Consider the following 20,694-nt stretch of genomic DNA (forward strand, 5'->3'; position numbering starts at 1 on the left):
GGTTGAACAGATTCCTCCTGACAGTTGAGAAAATGTCTGAGTTGGCCATCAGGACCCCAGTGATATTACGTAGGTTCTTCACGCAGGAGTCAATCAAATCGGACACAATTTCCTTGGTGTGTTTTAACAGCACCCCTCCTCACGACCTCACAAGCTGGAATTGGCTTCCCAGAGCTATGAACTTTCAAGTTCTGCATGACAGAGAACATTGTGTCAGATGCCACTTGATTTGCATAAACCATGAACATTTTGCTGATCGAATCTGCAAATTCTTTGTTGTCTCTTTGGCACATGTATTTGTCTCCACCTTTGCTCTTGTTGGATAATTCACTATACAGAAAGGTTTTTCGGCCACCTTCCCTACACTCCTCCCCAGTGCCCTGCCTTTCTGCAGAGGTCACTTCCACAGCATCATGGGCCATTTCAGAAGTGATCTTGCTCACAGCACTACGAGGGCTGTTTTTCCCTTTGTCCCCACTGGGTGGATAGATTGAATGATGAAGACATTTGCTTCCACCTTCCAACTTCTCCTTGATTTTCTTACGGGCCATCTGGATCACCAGAGGAGATAGTCGGCTGACATAGAAGGAAGGGTCATCCGTAGAACATTCTCCATCAGGGGAGATAACTGTCCTCTGATTGCTAGGAGATTTGGCTGGTGGGGTGAAAGGACTCTGGTTATTGTTGGTGTTTTTGGCCGCTGTCATTTCCAGATGTTGGCCTTGAGGTCCTTTGGCCACGTAATCCATTTTCAGTTGATTGGCATAGCCTCTGTAGCAGTTCCCAGTGGGCAGTTTGTGATATTTGCCCTCTGTGTCTCCTACTTGACGTCTACAGCTAGAGGATGAGGGGCTAAGTGCCTGTTGGAAACACAAGGCGTATTTCTGAAGATCACTGAGTAGACGATAGAGGACACTTATAGGATTAGAAGGAGCTTGTTTGAAAAGGCACACTGACCTCTCCATCTAAAAAAAGAAGACCTATCCATAAGGCTTTGGCTAGGCTACTTCTTTCCCCTATTGTATTTAGAAGATATATCTTCCAAGTTGCACAGATTAGGGATTTGGCCTTTAGTATTTGCATGGGCGCATAACACACAATTATATCCATTAATACACGTTCACGCACAAGTGACAGCAACAAAAGCTCAGAGTAGATACATCTGTACACTTAACTATACACAAGTGTTATCAATATGTTTGTCAATTTCATCTGAGTATGTGTGCTTATTTCAATACATGTCAAAAATATGTCAGTGTCTCTGTCGTGTGTGTATATACACATCAATATATCAATTCATGAGTGGGAACATGTGTCAGTTTGTACTGTTAGTGTGTGAAAATGTGCCTGTGTGTATGTGTGTGCATATGTGTATGTCAATGCACAGTGTGTGATGTCACCGTGTGTAAGCATGTGTCATAATGTGCTGACATCATACCCATTGTATATGTCAACTGTAGAGGCCAGCATGTGCATGTTAGTATGTATATTTTGTACATATATGTGAATGTAAAAATATGTGTGTGTATATCAGTGTGTCTCTGAATATGAAAATAAGCAAGTGTCAAGTTGAGAGAGCTGCATATGTGTTTATGATATAAATCCAATAGCATGTATCATGCAGCGATAAATGTATTTATATATGTTGAAACATACATTCAGGTATTAGCATACATACTCATCAATATATTAATATATAATTAATGTATAATATATTAATAAATATGTATGTTAAAAATGAGTATGTATAAATAGGTGATTGTATAATGACTGTGTATATCGATATATTAGGTATCAGTTTATGTTATATTTATATACTATGTCAATGATTGATGTATGTCAGTGTTGCATACACACTGGCATTTGAGTGTGTCTGTGAGTACATGAGTGGGGATGTCACTGCATTTGTGTCAATATGTGTATCAGTGTACACAAGCATGTGCGTTAGTTAATGTGTCACTTTGTTAAAGTTTGTACGTGTGTGTATCAACATGAGGTATATTTATAAGTGAGTATGCCTGTACCTGAGTCTGCATGGTCTGTTTTGATCAAGGCTTGTGTGTATCAATGTGAGTGTGTGTTTATGCATAGTGTGCTTGGATGTATATATAAATGTTTATGTGTATCACATGTGGGCACATTAGTGTGTCTGACTCTGTATAACTGTATATCTTTGCATATGTGTGTAAGTCATTGTTATGACTAGATCACTATACATAAGTTTGTTATTTCAATGCTTGTGTGTGTTTGTCAGTGTCACATGTAGCCAGGCATGTGTTTGGCCTGGCTACAAATTATTATAAATTATTTTATAAATTATTTTTTGTTAACGTATATACATGTATATATCTATGTGTATGTCACTTTGTGTAAACGTATATGTGTATATCTATACTTGTGACTGTGTATGCCCATGTTTAGATATGTGTATACATATTGTGTACACATCTACTCAGCACTAAGTACCATTGCCCTCTTTGCTCCATTCATTGCTTCATCACCATGAATTCCTAGAAACATGAAGTCATAATAAGGTCCACTTTTTGCAAAAGGGCTTCAGTTGCAATAAAGTAGACCTGCATTGTGTGTAGTAAGTATGGGCTCCTCTTTTAAAAACAAACACCAGAGATTGGTTCAAGATGGCAGAGTAGAAGGACATGCTCTCAATCTCTCTTGCAAGAACACCAGAATCACAACTAACTGCTGAACAACCATCAACAGGAAGACACTGGAACTCACCAAAAAAGATACCCCACATCCAAAGACAAAGGAGAAGCCACAATGAGATGGTAGGAGGGGCACAATCACGATAAAATCAAATCCCATAACTGCTGATGTGGGTGACACACAAACTGGAGAACACTTATACCACAGAAGTCCACCCACTGGAGTGAAGGTTCTGAGCCCCACATCAGGCTTCCCAACCTGGGGGTCCAGCAAAAAGAAGAGGAATTCCTAGAGAATCAGACTTTGAAGGCTAACGGGATTTGACAGCAAGACTTTGATAGGACTGGGGGAAACAGAGACTCCACTCTTGGAGGCCACACACAAAGTAGTGTGCGCATGGGAAGGAGCAGTGACCCCATGGGAGACTGAACCAGACCTACCTGCTAGTGTTGGAGGGTCTCCTGCAGAGGCGGGGGATGGCTCTGGCTCACTGTGAGGACAAGGACACTGGCAGCAAAAGTTCTGGGAAGTACTCCTTGGCGAGAGTGCTCCCAGAGTCCGCCATTAGCCCCATCAAAGAGACTGGGTAGGCTCCAGTGTTGGGTTACCTCAGGCCAAACAACCAACAGGGAGGGAACCCAGCCCTGCCCATCAGCATTCAAGCAGATTAGAGTTTTACTGAGCTCTGCCCACCAGAGCAACAGTCAGCTCTACCCACCACCAGTCCCTCCCATCAAGCCCCTTAGATAGCCTCATCCACCAGAGGGCAGACAAGAAGCAAGAAGAACTACAATCCTGCAGCCTGTGGAACAAAAACCACATTCACAGAAAGAGAGACAAGATGAAAAGGCAGAGGGCTATGTACCAGATGGAGGAACAAGATAAAACCCCAGAAAAACAACTAAATGAAGTGCAGATAGGCAACTTTCCAGAAAAAGAATTCAGAATAATGATAGTGAAGATGATCCAGGACCTTGGAAAAAGAATGGAGGCAAAGATCGAGAAGATGCAACAAATGTCTAACAAACCTAGAAGAATTAAAGAACAAACAAACAGAGGTGAACAATACAATAAGTGAAATGAAAAATACACTAGAGGGAATCAATAGCAGAATAACTGAAGCAAAAGAATGGACAAGTGACCTGGAAGACAGAATGGTGGAATTCACTGCTGAGGAACAGAATAAAGAAAAAAGAGTGAAAAGAAATGAAGACAGCCTAAGAGACCTCTGGGACAACATTAAACGCAACAACATTCACATTATAGGGGTCCCAGAAGGAAGAGAGAGAGAGAAAGGACACGAGAAAATATTTGAAGAGATTATAGTCGAAAACTTCCCTAACATGGGAAAGGAAATAGCCACCCAAGTCCAGGAAGCACAGAGAGTCCCATACAGGATAAACCCAAGGAGAAACATACCAAGACACATAGTAATCAAATTAGCAAAAATTAAAGACAAAGAAAAATTGTTGAAAGCAGCAAGGGAAAAACGACAACATACAAGGGAACTCCCAGAAGGTTAACAGCTGATTTCTCAGCAGAAACTCCACAAGCCAGAAGGGAGTGGCATGATATACTTAAAGTGATGAAAGGGAAGAACCTACAAGCAAGATTACTCTACCCGGCAACGATCTCATTCAGATCCGATGGAGAAATCAAAAGCTTTACAGACAAGCAAAAGCTAAGAGAATTCAGCACCACCAAACCAGCTCTACAACAAATGCTAAAGGAACGTCTCTAAGTGGGAAACGCAAGAGAAGAAAAGGACCTACAAAAACAAACCCAAAACAATTAAGAAAATGGTCGGAGGAACATACATATCGATAATTACCTTAAACGTGAATGGATTAAATGCTCCAACCAAAAGACACAGGCTTGCTGAATGGATACAAAAACAAAACCCATATATATGCTGTCTAAAAGAAACCCACCTCAGACCTAGGGAGACAAAAGACCTGTATGCAGAAAACTATAAGACACTGATGAAATAAATTAAAGATGATGCCAACAGATGGAGAGATATACCATGTTCCTGGATTGGAAGAATCAATATTGTGAACATGACTATACTACGCAAAGCAATCTACAGATTCAATGCAATCCCTGTCAAATTACCAATGGCATTTTTTACAGAACTAGAACAAAAAATCTTAAAATTTGTATGGAGACACAAAAGACCCCGAATAGCCAAAGCAGTCTTGAGGGAAAAAAGCAGATCTGCAGGAATCAGACTCCCTGGCTTCAGACTATACTACAAAGCTACAGTAATCAAGGCAACATGGTACTGGCACAAAAACAGAAATATAGATCAATGGAACAAGACAGAAAGCCCAGAGATAAACCCACGCACCTATGGTCAACTAATTTATGACAAAGGAGGCAAGGATATACAATGGAGAAAAGACAGTCTCTTCAGTAAGTGGTGCTGGGAAAACTGGACAGCTACACTAGTAAAGAATGAAATTAGAACACTCCCTAACACAATACATAGAAATAAACTAAAAATGGATTACAGACCTAAATGTAAGACTGGACACTATAAAACTCTTAAAGGAAAACATAGGAAGAACACTCTTTGACATAAATCAGAGCAAGATCATTTTTGATCCTCCTCCTAGAGTAATGGAAATAAAAACAAAAATAAACAAAAGAGACCTAATGAAACTTCAAAGCTTTTGCACAGCAAAGGAAGCCATAAACAAGATGAAAAGACAACCCTCAGAATGGGAGAAAATATTTGCAAATGAATCAATGGACAAAGGATTAATCTCCAAAGTATATAAACAGCTCATGCAGCTCAATGTTTAAAAAACAAACAACCCAATCAAAAAATGGGCAGAAGACCTGAATAGATATTTCTCCAAAGAAGACATACATATGGCCAAGAAGCACATGAAAAGTTGCTCAACATCACTAATTATTAGAGAAATGCAAATCAAAACTACAATGAGGTATCACCTCAGACCAGTTAGAATGGGCATCCTCAGAAAATCTACAAAGGATAAATGCTGGAGAGGGTGTGGAGAAAAGGGAACCCTCTTGCACTGTTGGTGGGAATATAAATTGATACAGCCACTATGGAGAACAGTATGGAGGTTCCTTAAAAAACTAAAAATAGAATTACCATATGACCCAGCAATCCCACTACTGGGCATATACCAAGAGAAAACCATAATTCAAAAAGACACATGCACTCCAAAGTTCACTGCAGCACTATTTACAATAGCCAGGTCATGGAAGCAACCTAAATGCCCATTGACAGACGAATGGATAAAGAAGATGTGGTACATATATACAGTGGAATATTACTCAGCCATAAAAAGGAACAAAATTGGATCATTTGTAGAGACGTGGATGGGTCTAGAGACTGTAATACAGAGTGAAGTAAGTCAGAAAGAGAAAAACAAATATCGTGTATTAAAGCATATATGTGGAACCTAGAAAAATGGTACAGATGAACCGGTTTGCAGGGCAGAAAGTGAGACACAGATGTAGAGAACAAACATATGGACACCAACGGGGGAAAGTGGCAGGGGATGGGGGTGTTGGTGTGATGAATTAGGAGATTGGGATTGACCTGTATACGCTGATGTGTATAAAATGGATGACTAATAAGAGCCTGCTGTATAAAAAAATAAATAAAATAAAATAAATTTCAAAAAAACAATAACAAAAAACCCCCCCAAAACCCCAAACACCAGGTATATCCTTTTATTAAGACCCCAAAATGGAGTTGGCCACCCCCAACTGAACCCAAGACTCTTTGGAGAATATTTTGTAACTGGTTTTCCCTTCCTCAGGGGCTACTCTCATCACTCCAAAGGCATCTGGGGTCAAAAATGATGTTTCTGGTTATAATATGAGCCTAGGAACACAACAAGAAATATTTGACTCCTTTGCACTGAAGCCAAATATCCTGTTCCAATATCAGCTACTCTAGGCTCCTAGGACAGTGAGAGTGACTTGTCATGTGCTCTAATGCCTACCCCAAACCAGCCTGCCAGGTGTAATTTGGGATATTTACACAAAAAACAAAAGGATTCCATATCTGACAGTGGTGTGCAAGTGTAATTGCGTTGAACTTTATGCTACCCGACAGCCTGGGTAATCTCTTAGACAACAGGGTAGGGCAACTACAGTTTTTGGTTGTTGTGGACTCGCTCTTCTTCATATCCTCTTTCTTCATTGTTGGACACTGGGCAATGTGGGGCACACAAGTCCATTACAAGCCAGCAAAGAACATTGCAAAGGATCTTGCTTATAAGCCCATATCTTTGTTAAGATAAGCATAGCGAGATTTTTTGCTGTAGGTACCTGAAATTAGGAGAGGGCATTCTGAGCCTCTGTGATAGTGTCATTGTGAGTTACCTGAGCATTTAACTTACTGTGACTGTGAGCTTAGGCCTGTGTTCTCTAGAATATCATAATATTTGTATTTTGGGCCTGTTTGACAATAGTTCTCTTACTATCTCTGAACCAGAGTCCTCAGATTCAGCACTGGGCTCTGGGAATGAGAAAGGGTAGACTCAGAGGCTAAGTCTATACCTTAGACGAGTCTTGCTTCTCAGTATCCTTGATCACAATAATTTCTTCTTCTTCCAGATTCTCCAGGTTTAAGTCACCTTCTGAATTGGAACCAGCAGCATCCTATGGAATTAAAGGGCAAGATTCTTGTGAAAAGTTGCTTTTTGAGACTTCTCCAAGCTGACCCGCTAGGCTACTACTTCAAAGCATGAATGTCATTTCTCCTATTATCCCCTTTCTTTCTGAAGGAAAGGTAGGCTTGTAAGGCTAGCTAGTCTTTGAAGAATGAGATAAAGCTCCCTCTACAAATTACTACTCCCTCCCACCCCACTGAAGGTATTCACAAAGCCATCAGTCTCAGGAACCATATTCCATTAAACATCAACCTTTTGGACAGGGTTTCCCCCCCCCCCCACCCTGCTTTTCTGACATGCTATCTTCCATGCTTTCATTCTTTTAGTCCTACCAGCGACTTAAGTGGCTTATAAAATGAGATTTGGTATCAAGAATGACAGTAAATTCCAAACCAGGGATCATGGGCTCATGAGAATGATGGCTTCCCACCTGAGTCCCCGTCACCTTTCCACCCTCTGCCACAACCTTTCCCTTTCCTCATGCTGAAACTGTTAACCCTTCTCAGCATCCTCCCACCCATTCCAACCCTGAGGGAAGCAGAGAGTACCCACCTTAGAATCTTTATCTTCCATGTTCAGGGTGGACACATCAACAAAGTATATCTGCATTAAATTAAGATGAATTTAGAAAAATTCTAGAGAAAAGGCCTTAATTTCTCTGGGAGATGATAGTAGCACCTACCTTATCGGGTTCTTGTGAGGATTGATTGAGATAGTGCGTGTAAAGCTTTTAGTAGAGCACCTAGACATAGTTAAGTACTTAATAAACAATAGACAAATGATTTTTATTAGGCAGACAGAATCTTTTTTAAATTTTTGTATTTTATTTTATTTACTTTTTTATACAGCAGGTTCTTATTAGTCATCAGTTTTATACACATCAGTGTATACATGTCAATCCCTATCGCCCAATTCAGCACACCACCATCCCCACCCCCCCGCGGCTTTTCCCCCTTGGTGTCCATACGTTTGTTCTCTACATCTGTGTCTCAACTTCTAGGCAGACAGAATCTTAATGTTACTATATTTCCTAAATGAGAATACCTACGTGTGAGAGAAAGAGGCCCAAAATACAATATCCACATTTATTGAGAAAACTGAGAAGAGAGATGGCTTGCCCTACTGACACAGACTCAAAAGTGGAACTCCTATTAGAACTCGATTCCCCTGGCTCCCAGTTTGGAGCACTTTCTACTACACTAATGTTGCCAAGATGTGGTGTTTTTACTATTGATGACATAGAAGATTTTAAGTGGTACATGGATAAACATTTCTGTGTTTAATAGGTGTTTTTTATTGTTATTCATTAGGAAAAATACATATTTTGCCCTCCTGAAGGAGTCCAGGTTTAGGGTAACTTACTGGTAGCTAGGCGACATTATTATGACTTCAGAGGTGTGAGATAATAGAGGCTGGTAACTAGGCAACCACCACCCCTGGCTCCCCTCAGACTCCCCCACAAGCCTCCCCTCCTCAGCTCCTTCACATCACTCCTCATCTTGCCCCTCCCTTGAATTGTCCCTGTGTGATGTATGAGCACATTGGTCCCCCACAGACCTTACTGAGCTTGATTCCTTGGAGAAGTCACAGTACCACTATCCATTAGTCTATCCTGGGCTCCAGGATATCTATACCCAAATGCCAAGCCTTTCTTTGTAGGAGTCATTTTGTATATTACCACTTTCTGGTCCTGATCTTGCTGTCCTGTTGGGCTGTAGAGATCTACCTTGCACATGCCCCTGTGGCTGTGTAACCAGTCAATATTATTATCAGACATCTGGAAAGAGAAAGAAAATAAATCTGAAAGTCTTATATATGACTTTTAGAAACTGAATCAGTTTGAATAAGAATCCCTGAAGGGGTTTCTGAAACCCATCTCTGTTTCATATAGGTTTAGGCTAGGAACTGGTGGGGTAAGCCATGGGAGAAGGACACTCCGAAATGTTTGAACCTGATGATCAAGATCATTATCTTTTAGCTCAATCCATAGTCTTCTTTAATTTAGATTCCCCAAACCAGGTATTTGGAACCATGGGAGTATCATATTGACTTGGGAAAATGCCAGTCAGGAAAAATGACAGGCTGGGAAGTAAATTTAAAAGGAGGTCTAGAGACTGTGGGGTTAAATTTAGTGATTTACTTCTCCCCAACCTCATTAACTAAATCTCATCTGTATCCTCTTTTCTTTATCCACTCTTGGGTATCTTCAAAGAGTCAAGCTCACCTCATCCCCTTTAACTGAATTTTAGCTAAACCTAGTCTAAACCGAGTCTTTCTCATTACATTAAAGAAAGTGAAATTACCTACCACATAGGGCCACTAGAAAAGGCTAAGGTCAATACCAGTAAAGTGAATAATTCTTTTTATTAAAACAATATAAAGAAAAAGTTTCTGAATACTGGGAACACTCAGTCTGATAGCCATAAATATAACTAAGAGACAAATGTCTGCGGGAAGACCAGACCCTGATCCCATAGGACAAAGTTTATTTGAAAGAGAGAATAATCTCTGCCAACTTCCTTCAACCCCGCTGCCACCTCCCACCCCAGCCTGGAACTAAAAGTAAAAAGGAAATGGCAGAAGCCACTGACTGATTTTCCCTATATAAGACACATTTAGGAAGATACAGTTAAGAGCTCAGTAGAATTGTTTTGGTATCTGGGGTTGAATTTGATTTATCTTTAAAATTTAACAAGAGAAACCTTTTGGGCCAAGTATTAGAGGGCAGTTAAATTCCTTTCCCTTCACTTCCTTCAAAAATTAGACCCCTTTAACCTCTAGCTTCCTCCCTCCCTCCCCCTTCTTTCCGCCTTCTCTCCCTCAGCCCTTCCTTCCCTCTCTCTCCCTCCCTCCCTCCCTCCATTCTCCCTCCCTCCCTCCATTCTCCCTCCTTCCCTCTCTCTTCCTCCCTTCCTCTCTCCCTCCCTCCCTCTGCCTCTCTCACTCTCAACATTTTAGTAACAACTATCCTGTGATGGCTAGCCTTTCACAGGATACTACTACATTTTGACACTTTACCATTCCCCCTACCCCCCTCCATCTCATTTCCCCAGATCTTCTTGGACTCTCCCTTCAAAAATCTCTAGAAATCCCTGAAAAAGTTTTAGGAAGAGGTTTTCCACATCCTCAGAAGAGGGAGTTTCTTTTTTTCAAGAGCTAGAGATCACTAGCCTAGAGAAAAAGAGGGGGAGGCATAGAGGTTCCTCATGTGATTTGGATATAGCCTCAGTCTAAATCCTAAAAAAAAACTGTAAAAAATAAAATTTATGAACTTATTACCTTGATAATGAAGTTATTTTAGACTTTGGCTGAAAATGTGCTACCTAGAAGGGAGATGTGCCCCTTGAGATGGAAGTGGGAAATGCCAAGTTCTTGGGCACCTGCTGCTGGCTGCCACCCCATCAGCTGTTGGATGAGACTGAAGGAGCCAGGCTCTCCTCGCTGCTTCTGACCCTGGCACATGGTAACAGGATTTGTTGGGTCATAATGCCTGAAACTGTAGCAACCTTAGCAAAGGGGGGGGGCAGGCTGGCAAACTCAGTAGCCCTTCTCATCAAAAGCACATCAGGTTGTCTGCTGTACATTTTTTCTGTTCTGTCTAGAAGGGTACACATATTTCGTTTACATTTTGTCCAGCTCACAACTCCTTAAGACCTCCCTTCTCATTACTCTTCAGGCTAGACTTCCAGAACAATCTAGTCATATTAGTTACCAGTGGAGGTCTGTATTTTTCTTATACAGAATGACCACCAGCCTCTGTGAATAAAACAGTATTAAGTTTCACATCTTAGCTTATTTCTCTTTGGGTTTCCCTCTAGATATTTAGAGTTATGTGGCAAGAGATCTTTGGATTTATGTAGAAACAGAGAAATGTTAAAGTCCTTTCTGGGTATCCTGAATAAAAATATGAAAGTAGAAAGTTTGAGGCTGCCTTAGCAGCTTCTGTAGTTTCACCTCATCATCAAGACACCCCCTTGGCTAGTCAAAAAGAAGTCGGAAGATGCCCCTACCTTTGTAGTATCAGAGTAGGCTATTTTGTAGGAACTTGGAATGATTTTTTCTTGTAAATTTGGATGCTGTGATGACCCTTCCAGTCTGACTCAAGTTGTTGCTACTTTCCTCAACCCTCCAAGCTACCCTAAAGCCTTGACTGCCAGTTGGTACCAGAACTTCTACTTCATGATATCATTCTTTCTGTAGAGACCAGTGACAGCACAAACACAGGGGCTCTATCCTTAGGATTCTGGGTGTCTAAGTGGTCCAGCAAGCTTTAACCTTTATCATGAGACATAATTAGCCCTCCCAAAAGCCAATCCACTTAGGTCAGGGTCAGCCTTTCACAGACTCCTCAAATCATGAAAAGACCTGAGCCCCACTTATTCTTTTACATTATGGTCAGTGCTAGATGGCTGGTTACAGTATTCCTTAAAGCATTATCCATTACACTTTGAGATGCCTTCAGTTTAGCCCCAGTTTGGAAATATTAGCCCATAACCAAATGCTCTCATTGTGCCCAAGTCTCATCTTGTTTTCTCCTTGTCCTTTCTTCACCTGCCTTCACGTTAACCTCGTGTGAATAACTGTATCTGAATTAAAAATCAGTTGAGATTACCACCTAAATCATAGAGTTTCATATCCTTGGTTCTACTTCCATTTCTTCTTTTATCTGTTACCCTAAAATTACATGTCTTAACCCTCCTGTACAATTTTGACCTTGTCAATTCATGGCGTCAGAGACAAACAGAGCTGGACCTTTGTTAAAGGTGGCAAGACCTATTTTATTCAGGCTATTGAAGCCCTTACTTCAGATGAACAGAACTCAACTCCACTGAAACAAAAGGCTTTTTAAATGCTGGGGAATGCTAAGGGAAAAGTGCTGAGGGAAATTTTTGGGGTGGGAGGTTGATCAATGTGATCAAGGCATCCGTGTTTGCTAACTGGTACTAACTAACTGTGTTTTTACTAACCTAACAAAGTTAGGTTCCTACCCTTTCATAGAGACTGAGAGATAGGGGCCCTATCTTTCTTGATGATTACGTTTCAAAGGGATGACTCCCAGGTCTCTGAGAAAGATTTTCCTGGGTTGTAGAAGATACATCTCAAAAGGACAGAGAAAGGATTTACAATCACAAGTTTTCTAAAGTAAATGTTCTGAGAAAAGGGAGGTCAGGGGGCTATAGTCAGGTTTTGGCTGGAATAAACAATAAATTCTTTTGGCACTTTTGAACTTTCTCAGGCAGGCATTTTAAAGAGGCTGGGGTCATCATCCTAGGGACATGGCCTTGAGGTGACAGAAACTATGCTGGTGTTTGTTCAAGTCTCTTAATGTAGGGAGTGGATGGAATTGTGCTGAAAGTTGTAGTTCTTATAAGGCCAAGGTTGAGGCCTAGTTGAGAAGGCAGCTCAGAGGAGCCTGACTATATCAAATCATCATGTTGTACACCTTAAATATATACAATTTTTATTTAAAAATAAGTTTGGGTCAAGGAGGGAGGCTTTGTCAGTGGTGATGTGTTAGAATCCATAATACAGGACCTGCTTTTCCTATACCACCCATTTGTCAAGGGGAACTTTTGATGATTAAAGAAAAAGTTGGAGCTCCTGTGTCTGGCTCATGTCTGTGGAATAAGAAGCAAATAAAGAAAATGTTTATTTATTCTTCAATCACAAGAATGTATACCCCTAAGATAAAAACAAATAGACAACAACCACCAAAAAACCGAAAAACTCTGTCTCCCAGCCCAGAAGGAAACAACTGTGATCCTGGCCTGGAAAATGTCTTACCATATCCCCTAACTGACAAAGAGAGAACTATTATGGATGATTAGAGACCTGTCCCTTGGCACCCCAATCCTGTCATCTTGGAGGCTAACCAGGAGCAAACAAGAGCAGCATTTGAATTGGATGGGAAACCAATAATGAAACGTAAGGAGGTTTAGTCATAGGTTACAGTGTATCCACTGCCTCTTCTTTCTCCTGCTGAAGCTCTCAGACTGGCCTGTACTGACTAGAGATGGGGATAGATGGGGGAGAAGGGATATCCAAAGAGTTAAAAGAAGGAATATGGGGGCTTCCCTGGTCGCGCAGTGGTCAAAAATCCACCTGCTAATGCAGGGGACACGGGTTCGAGCCCTGGTCTGGGAAGATCCCACATGCCACAGAGCAAGTAAGCCCGTGTGCCACAACTACTGAGCCTGCACTCTAGAGCCTGTGAGCCACAACTACTGAGCCCACGTGCCACGACTACTGAAGCCCGCACGCCTGGAGCCTGTGCTCCGCAACAAGAGAAGCCACCGTAATGAGAAGTCCGTGCACCACAATGAAGAGTAGCCCCTGCTTGCTGCAACCAGAGAAAGCCCGTGTGCCGCAACGAAGACCCAATGCAGCCAAGAACAAACAAACAAACAGATAAATAAATAAATAAAAAGAAGGAATATGCTATGTTAGTGTGTGAGTATGTGTGAAGTAGTATGCACTTAGGTTAACCTTTAAGAGCCAAACACAGAGATGTTACACACAGAAGCTTTGGTTATCATTTTTTCCTCTAATCACCATCTGTTTTCTAACCTTGTTTATTCTACCCAAACATCTCTTCCACACAAACTTGTGAATAATTATACAAGTCAGCACTTTAAATATGCTTTCAGTTTGCATTTGGTTTGAAAGAGCTATTAAGATAATAAAAATGGGACCTGTGTCTGTAATGTAATTATTATGAATAATGGCAAAATGAAATTTAAATGAGTTGAATGATCAGCCTACATGAAATCACTTTCTGCCTGTTAGTCCCACTAAGGATCTTCCAGACTCAGATTTAGCCTACCTAATTTAGTTTATGTGATGACACAGTGACCATTTGGAAAATGGGCCATGATGCTAATGATTATCAGACATTATTTATTGTGGACCAATACAAATGGGAACTCCACTTCTTTTTCTCCTGAACTGTTTTCCAGCCATGAGAATACACAATGTCATTTAGAGTAGCTTCATGCAACCACACTAAAGTGAAAAATTAGATAGCTATTCTGAACATCTCGGCAATGGTGCTGCATAATTACTTCTGTCAAGTATTTATATTATGTCTGTACTGTGCATATCTGTCTGTCTTTTCCTATGTGATTGAAGCAGTGGAGGGAGAAAATAAAAGACTCTTTAAAAGCTATAAACATTCTCATTTTTTAAATTTCAGAGGGCAGCTGTTATAGGAAAGCAGACTCAGATATGGTGGAATTTCCTCAGATATGGTAGGGACTAAATTAGGCAGCTAAGGTCTGTTCTATTGCCTTGTAGAAAATGACTTACAGCTATTTTTGAGGGGTGGGCTTGGCTTGGCAGTGGCCATTTCTAGTCAGGCCCCTCCCTCTTATAATTGTGAAATTTCCTTCCTGTGATTTCCTAGAACATTTGTTTATCATCTGTATAATTTATCTAACATTGACTAGGTCTGGCCTCCTAGAGTTAATTAACTTTCCCTATTCCTGGGTAACCTACATTGAAAGCCTGGAGGGCAGGTTTTCTGTCTCTTTCATTGTATCTACCACACTACTGGGCACACAGGTGGGCTCAAGAAACAAATGATGGCTTTGGAATTTCAGGCAGGAAACAAGTCAGAAGCCACATAATCATGGAATCTGTAATAATGACAAAAACCTTGGTTAGCTATTTGAGGGGGAAGCCTTCTTCTTTGAGCAATAATTCTTACACTTCAGCGTGCATCAGAATCACCTGAAGGGCTTGTTAAAACAGTTGGGGAGCTCCCAGGATCAAGAGGGTAATGTACCTGAAAGGGGCATGAAAGTTCTGCGTACACCTATCCCCACCCCATACTTTGCCCTGTACATCCCTTCTTTTTGGCTGTTTTGGAGATATAAACCAATAAATGTAAATAAAGTGTTAAAAAAACCAAAACCTAAAAACAGATAGTTGGGCCCCGACCCAGAGTTTCTAGTTCTGCAGGTCTGGAATGGGGCCTGATAATTTGTTTGGTACTGTGTTTTGTATGCATTAACTCATTTAATTCTCACGCAATCTTCTGAAATGGGTACTATTTCGATTCTGATTTTATGAATGGGTAGGTGGAGCAGAGAGGCCATTTGGTTGGTGGTCTGGCACTGGCCACTACCATCATCTTGGAGGTGGGTGTCTGTGTGTGTGAGCAGAGATTAGTAGGTCTTTTCTTTCTTCTCGGGTCCGAAGATGCAGAAGAGAAATTCCCGGAGAAGAAAAGTATCGAGGGTATCTACTCTGATCTTTTGGCCCCATCTGGTGGCTTCAGGTCTGACTGAACCAAGTGCTGCTCCGTTATCTCCCCCTGCTGGTGAGAATGGTGGGGTCCAACCTCCGGCCTGGGAGATCGCTTTTCCGGAGGCTGTTTTTTTCTGAAGGCGGTTATACTGAGGAGATTATTCTGAGGCGGTTAGTACCCACCCCCAACCCCCAGCCCCTCTTCCGTGTGTATTTGTTTTCTTTGTTTTGTTTTTTTTCCGTTTCTGATTGGTGGGGAGCTCTTATCCAATGTATAGCATTATTCCAATCCCTCTGTGGCTTGTTAAAGGTACAACATATTTTTCTAGGTATTAAAAGAGCCTTTTACCTTATATATATAAACATATAAATATATAATTATATCCTGTGTCAGAGCTGGAGATGTTGCTGAGGGAACTTGGCTGTTAATCGGATATTTTTTTCCTGTCAAACCCACAAACTTGTCTCGAACATCTGACAAAAAAATACTTAAATATTTAAATACTTAAATATTTAAATACTTCAATTATTAACTGATGACAGAGTTTTTACGCTTCCCTCCAGATTGTATCATTATCAGCGAGTGAATGTTTTAAACAAAGACCATGGAGGAGAGGAAGGGGATCTGGGAGCACGGGGCCTCTCAGGTTCCCTCACAGCCCTTGTAGCGGGTCCCCACCTCCCCCAACAAGCACACTTAAGGATCATTAAAATAGGATGAAGACTACCCTAAAATAGGATAAAGACTGCCCTAGTCTTCAGCTTTGCGGTGTAGTGTGGCCCCGTGGGGCTATCAGGGTTAGACCTTCTGTGCCTGTCTCTTTCAAATCAAGATGGCAATGGGGGTAATGAGTTCCTGTGGCCACTAGGAGGTCGCAGCTGCTTGGAAAACGTGTTTGCACACAATACAAATATCACCCCCGTACACAAGCCCACTTTGCCAAGGCGTTCCTCAAATTCAAAGGGAAATTGGTGAGTCCTTCCTGCCATCCTAAAAACTGCATGTTTGTGTATATTATATTTATTGATATATTTCCTTAATGGCCCTGTCATAAAGATGTGTATAGGTTCAAGGAAAGCAGTGACTGTCCAACTCTGTAGAGAACCTAACAGGGCCTCATGTACTTAGCCACTCAGTAATCAGTAATCACTTTTGGTGATGTCAGAGTGATTATGACAATAGTGATGGTGTTAAAATAATCACTCAGCATGTGTCCTCTGAAGTCCTTCTCAGTTTTATATTCACTTTGCTTTGGGGCTTATCACACTCTGCCTTGCGTTATAGTTATTTCATTAGGAGCTTTTTCCAAATACAGAAATGCTTTCCAAATACAGAAATGCTTGAGGAGAATGACTGTTTTACTCATTTTCATTTACCCTGCAAGAAATAGTACTAGGTTGGTCTATATTAGTAAGTGCTTAAGGATATCTACGTAACTGAAAATTAGTGTGTACACCTGAAACTAATATAATGTTATATGTCAATTCTATCTCAGAAAGAAAAGAAAGACAATCATTGGTAATGGCTGTTCAAGAATTGCTATGCCCAGAACCATACAGAAGTTCCTGGCCACGGCCAAGAATACTGGATCATGTTGGTCCAAACTGCCTGGCTTACTTCAATACCTTCCTAACTGGTTCCACTGAGTTTTTCCCTTGCCACTCTTCAACAGAATATTTTTAGAAGAACAATATATTTTATTAGCTACTGTTATTTTTTATAACAGCTTTATTGAAATGTAATACAAATACCATGTAATTCACCTAACGTGTACAATTCAATGATTTTTAGTATACTCACAGAGTTGTGAAAACATCATCATACTAAATTTTAGAACATTTTCATCACCAAAAAAAAAGAAACCTCATACCCTTTACCTATCACACCTCAGCTCCCCCAACCCTATACCTCATCAGCCTTAGACAGCCACTATTCTACTTTCTGTTTCTATAGATTTGCCTATTTTGAACATTTAATATGTGGAATCATACAATATGTGGTCTTTTGTAACTGCTTTCCTTCACTTAGCATAACTTTTCCCAGTAAAGAGTTGTGACAACATGTGTGAAATGTTGTTTTGTGAAGGAATCTCATTAGAGACTCAGTCATGCAGGCACCCTCTGCCTATATAGCACATACCAAAAGTCCAGAGTCCCAGGAGGAAAGCTGGTGTTCATCAGAAACCATGTTGTTTGCACAAACAGTTAAAGTACAGTGAGCTATTCTTATCAGTTAGGGTGGTGGGAACCCTCCCCAAATTCAAGTTCCCAGATCCTAGCCAAGGGCCAAACTTGCCAGCAGGATTTTCAATTGATAGCATTCTCAGGCCTGCTATGTTAACTCTTTGCTATACAGATTTTGATAGGGATTGCATTGATTCTGTAGATCAATTTGAGGAGAATTGCCATCTTAACAATATTAAGTATTTCAACCAAAGAACATGGGATGTCTTTACATTTATTTAGGTCTTTAATTTCTCTCAGTGATGTTTTGTGGTTTTCAGTATGCAAGTCTTTTTTTAAAACATCTTTATTGGAGTATAATTGCTTTACAATGGTGTGTTAGTTTCTGCTTGATAACAAAGTGAATCAGTTATACATATACATATGTTCCCATATCTCTTCCCTCTTGCGTCTCCCTCCCTCCCACCCTCCCTATCCCACCCCTCTAGGTGGTCACAGAGCACCGAGCTGATCTCACTGTGCTATGCGGCTGCATCCCACTAGCTATCGATTTTATATTTGGTAGTGTATATACATCCATGCCACTCTCTCACTTCATCCCAGCTTACCCTTCCCCCTCCCCGTGTCCTCAAGTCCATTTTCTAGTAGGTTTGCGTCTTTATTCCCGTCCTGCTGCTAGGTTCTTTATAACCTTTTTTTTTTTTTTTAGATTCCATATATATATGTGTGTTAGCATACGGTATTTGTTTTTCTCTTTCTGACTTACTTCACTCTGTATGACAGACTCTAGGTCCATCCACCTCACTACAAATATCTCAATTTCATTTCTTTTTATGGCTGAGTAATATTCCATTGTATATATGTGCCACATGTTCTTAATCCATTCATCTGTCCATGGACATGTAGGTTGCTTCCATGTCCTGGCTATTGTAAATAGAGCTGCAATGAACATTGTGGTACCTGACTCTTTTTGAATTATGGTTTTCTCAGGGTATATGCCCAGTAGTGGGATTTCTGGGTCAAATGATAGTTCTCTTTTTAGTTTTTTAAGGAACCTCCATACTGTTCTCCATAGTGGCTGTATCAATTTACATTCCCACCAACAGTGCAAGAGGGTTCCCTTTTCTCCACACCCGCTTCAGCATTTATTGTATGTAGATTTTTTGAAGATGGCCTTTCTGATGTGTGAGGTGATACCTCATTGTAGTTTTGATTTGCATTTCTCTAATGATTAGTGCTGTTGAGCATCCTTTCATGTGTTTGTTGGCATTGTTGGCAGTCTATATATCTTCTCTGGAGAAATATCTATTTAGGTCTTCTGCCCATTTTTGGTTTGGGTTGACTTCTTTTTGATATTGAGCTGCATGAGCTGCTTGTAAATTTTGGAGATTAATCCTTTGTCAGTTGCTTCATCTGCAAATATTTTCTCCCATTCTGAGGGTTGTCTTTTCATCTTGTTTATGGTTTCCTTTGCAGTACAAAAGCTTTGAAGTTTCATTAGGTCCCATTTGTTTATTTTTGTTTTTATTTCCATTTCTCTAGGAGGTGGGTCAAAAAGGATCTTACTGTGATTTATGTCATAGAGTGTCCTGCCTATGTTTTCTTCTAAGAGTTTTATAGTGTCTGGCCTTACACTTAGGTCTTTAATCCATTTTGAGTTTATTTTTGTCTATGGTGGTAGGGAGTGTTCTAATTTCATTCTTTTCCATGTAGCTGTCCAGTTTTCCCAGCACCACTTATTGAAGAGGCTGTCTTTTCTCCATTGTATATTCTTGCCTCCTTTATCAAAAGTAAGGTGACCATATGTGTGTGGGCTTATCTCTGGGCTTTCTATCCTGTTCCATTCATCTATATTTCTGTTTCTGTGCCAGTATCATACTGTCTTGATTACTGTAGCTTTGTAGTATAGTCTGAAATCAGGGAGCCTGATTCCTCCAGCTCCGTTTTTCTTTCTCAAGATTGCTTTGGCTATTCAGGGTCTTTTGTGTTTCCATACAAATTGTGTAACTTTTTGTTCTAGTTCTGTGAAAAATGCCATTGGTAGTTTGATAGGGATTGCATTGAATCTGTAGATTGCTTTGGGTAGTAAAGGCATTTTCACAATGTTGATTCTTCCAATCCAAGAACATGGTATATCTCTCCATCTGTTGGTATCATCTTTAATTTCTTTCATCAGTGTCTTATAGTTTTCTGCATACAGGTCTTTTGTCTCCTTAGGTAGGTTTATTCCTAGGTATTTTATTCTTTTTGCTGCAATGGTAAATGGGAGTGTTTCCTTAATTTCTCTTTCAGATTTTTCATCATTAATATATAGGAATACAAGAGATTTCTGTGCATTAATTTTGTATCCTGCAACTTTACCAAATTCATTGACTAGCTCTAGTAGTTTTCTGGTGGCATCTTTAGGATTCTCTCTGTATAGTATCATGTCATCTGCAAACAGTGACAGCTTTACTTCTTCTTTTCCAATTTAGATTTGCATGTATCTTTTTGAGTTAGTGTTTTTATTTTTTAAATAGATATATACCCAGGAGTGGAATTGCTGAGTCATATGTTAGTTCTATTTTTAGTTTTTTGAGAAACCTTTATATTGTTTTCCACAGTGGCTGCACCAATTTACATTCCCACCAACAGTGTACTAGGGTTCCCTTTCCTCAGCATCCTCAGAAACGCTTGTTATGTGTTGTCTTTTTTTTTGTTTTTCAGTACGGGGGCCTCTCACTGTTGTGGCCTCTCCCGTTGCAGAGCATAGTCTCCAGACACACAGGCTCAGTGGCCATGGCTCACGGGCCCAGCCATTCTGTGGCACGTGGGATCTTCCCGGACCAGGGCACGAACCCGTGTCCCCTGCATCGGCAGGCAGACTCTCAACCACTGCGCACCAGGGAAGCCCTATGTGTTGTCTTTTTGATGATAGCCATTCTGACAGGTGTGAGGT

At 40.6% G+C, this 20,694-nt stretch overlaps 1 protein-coding gene across 1 annotated transcript in view; it reads right to left on the bottom strand.

Annotated features, from left to right (window-relative positions):
- The window catches only part of AKAP4 (A-kinase anchoring protein 4), a gene marked incomplete at its 3' end in the record, with an annotated part of 11,751 nt that extends 1,951 nt beyond the window's left edge, over positions 1-9,800 (bottom strand). Inside the window, 6 exon segments of the mRNA XM_082682047.1 lie at positions 5-133; positions 135-965; positions 7,213-7,314; positions 7,878-7,928; positions 9,004-9,102; positions 9,633-9,800. Coding sequence (XP_082538173.1) covers positions 5-133; positions 135-965; positions 7,213-7,314; positions 7,878-7,928; positions 9,004-9,102 — 1,212 coding nt within the window. The 5' untranslated portion in view covers positions 9,633-9,800.
- Between the last annotated feature and the right edge of the window lie 10,894 nt (positions 9,801-20,694).

The sequence above is a fragment of the Grampus griseus genome (assembly GCF_964374135.1).
Source record: "Grampus griseus genome assembly, chromosome: X".
NCBI classification, from domain to species: domain Eukaryota; kingdom Metazoa; phylum Chordata; class Mammalia; order Artiodactyla; family Delphinidae; genus Grampus; species Grampus griseus.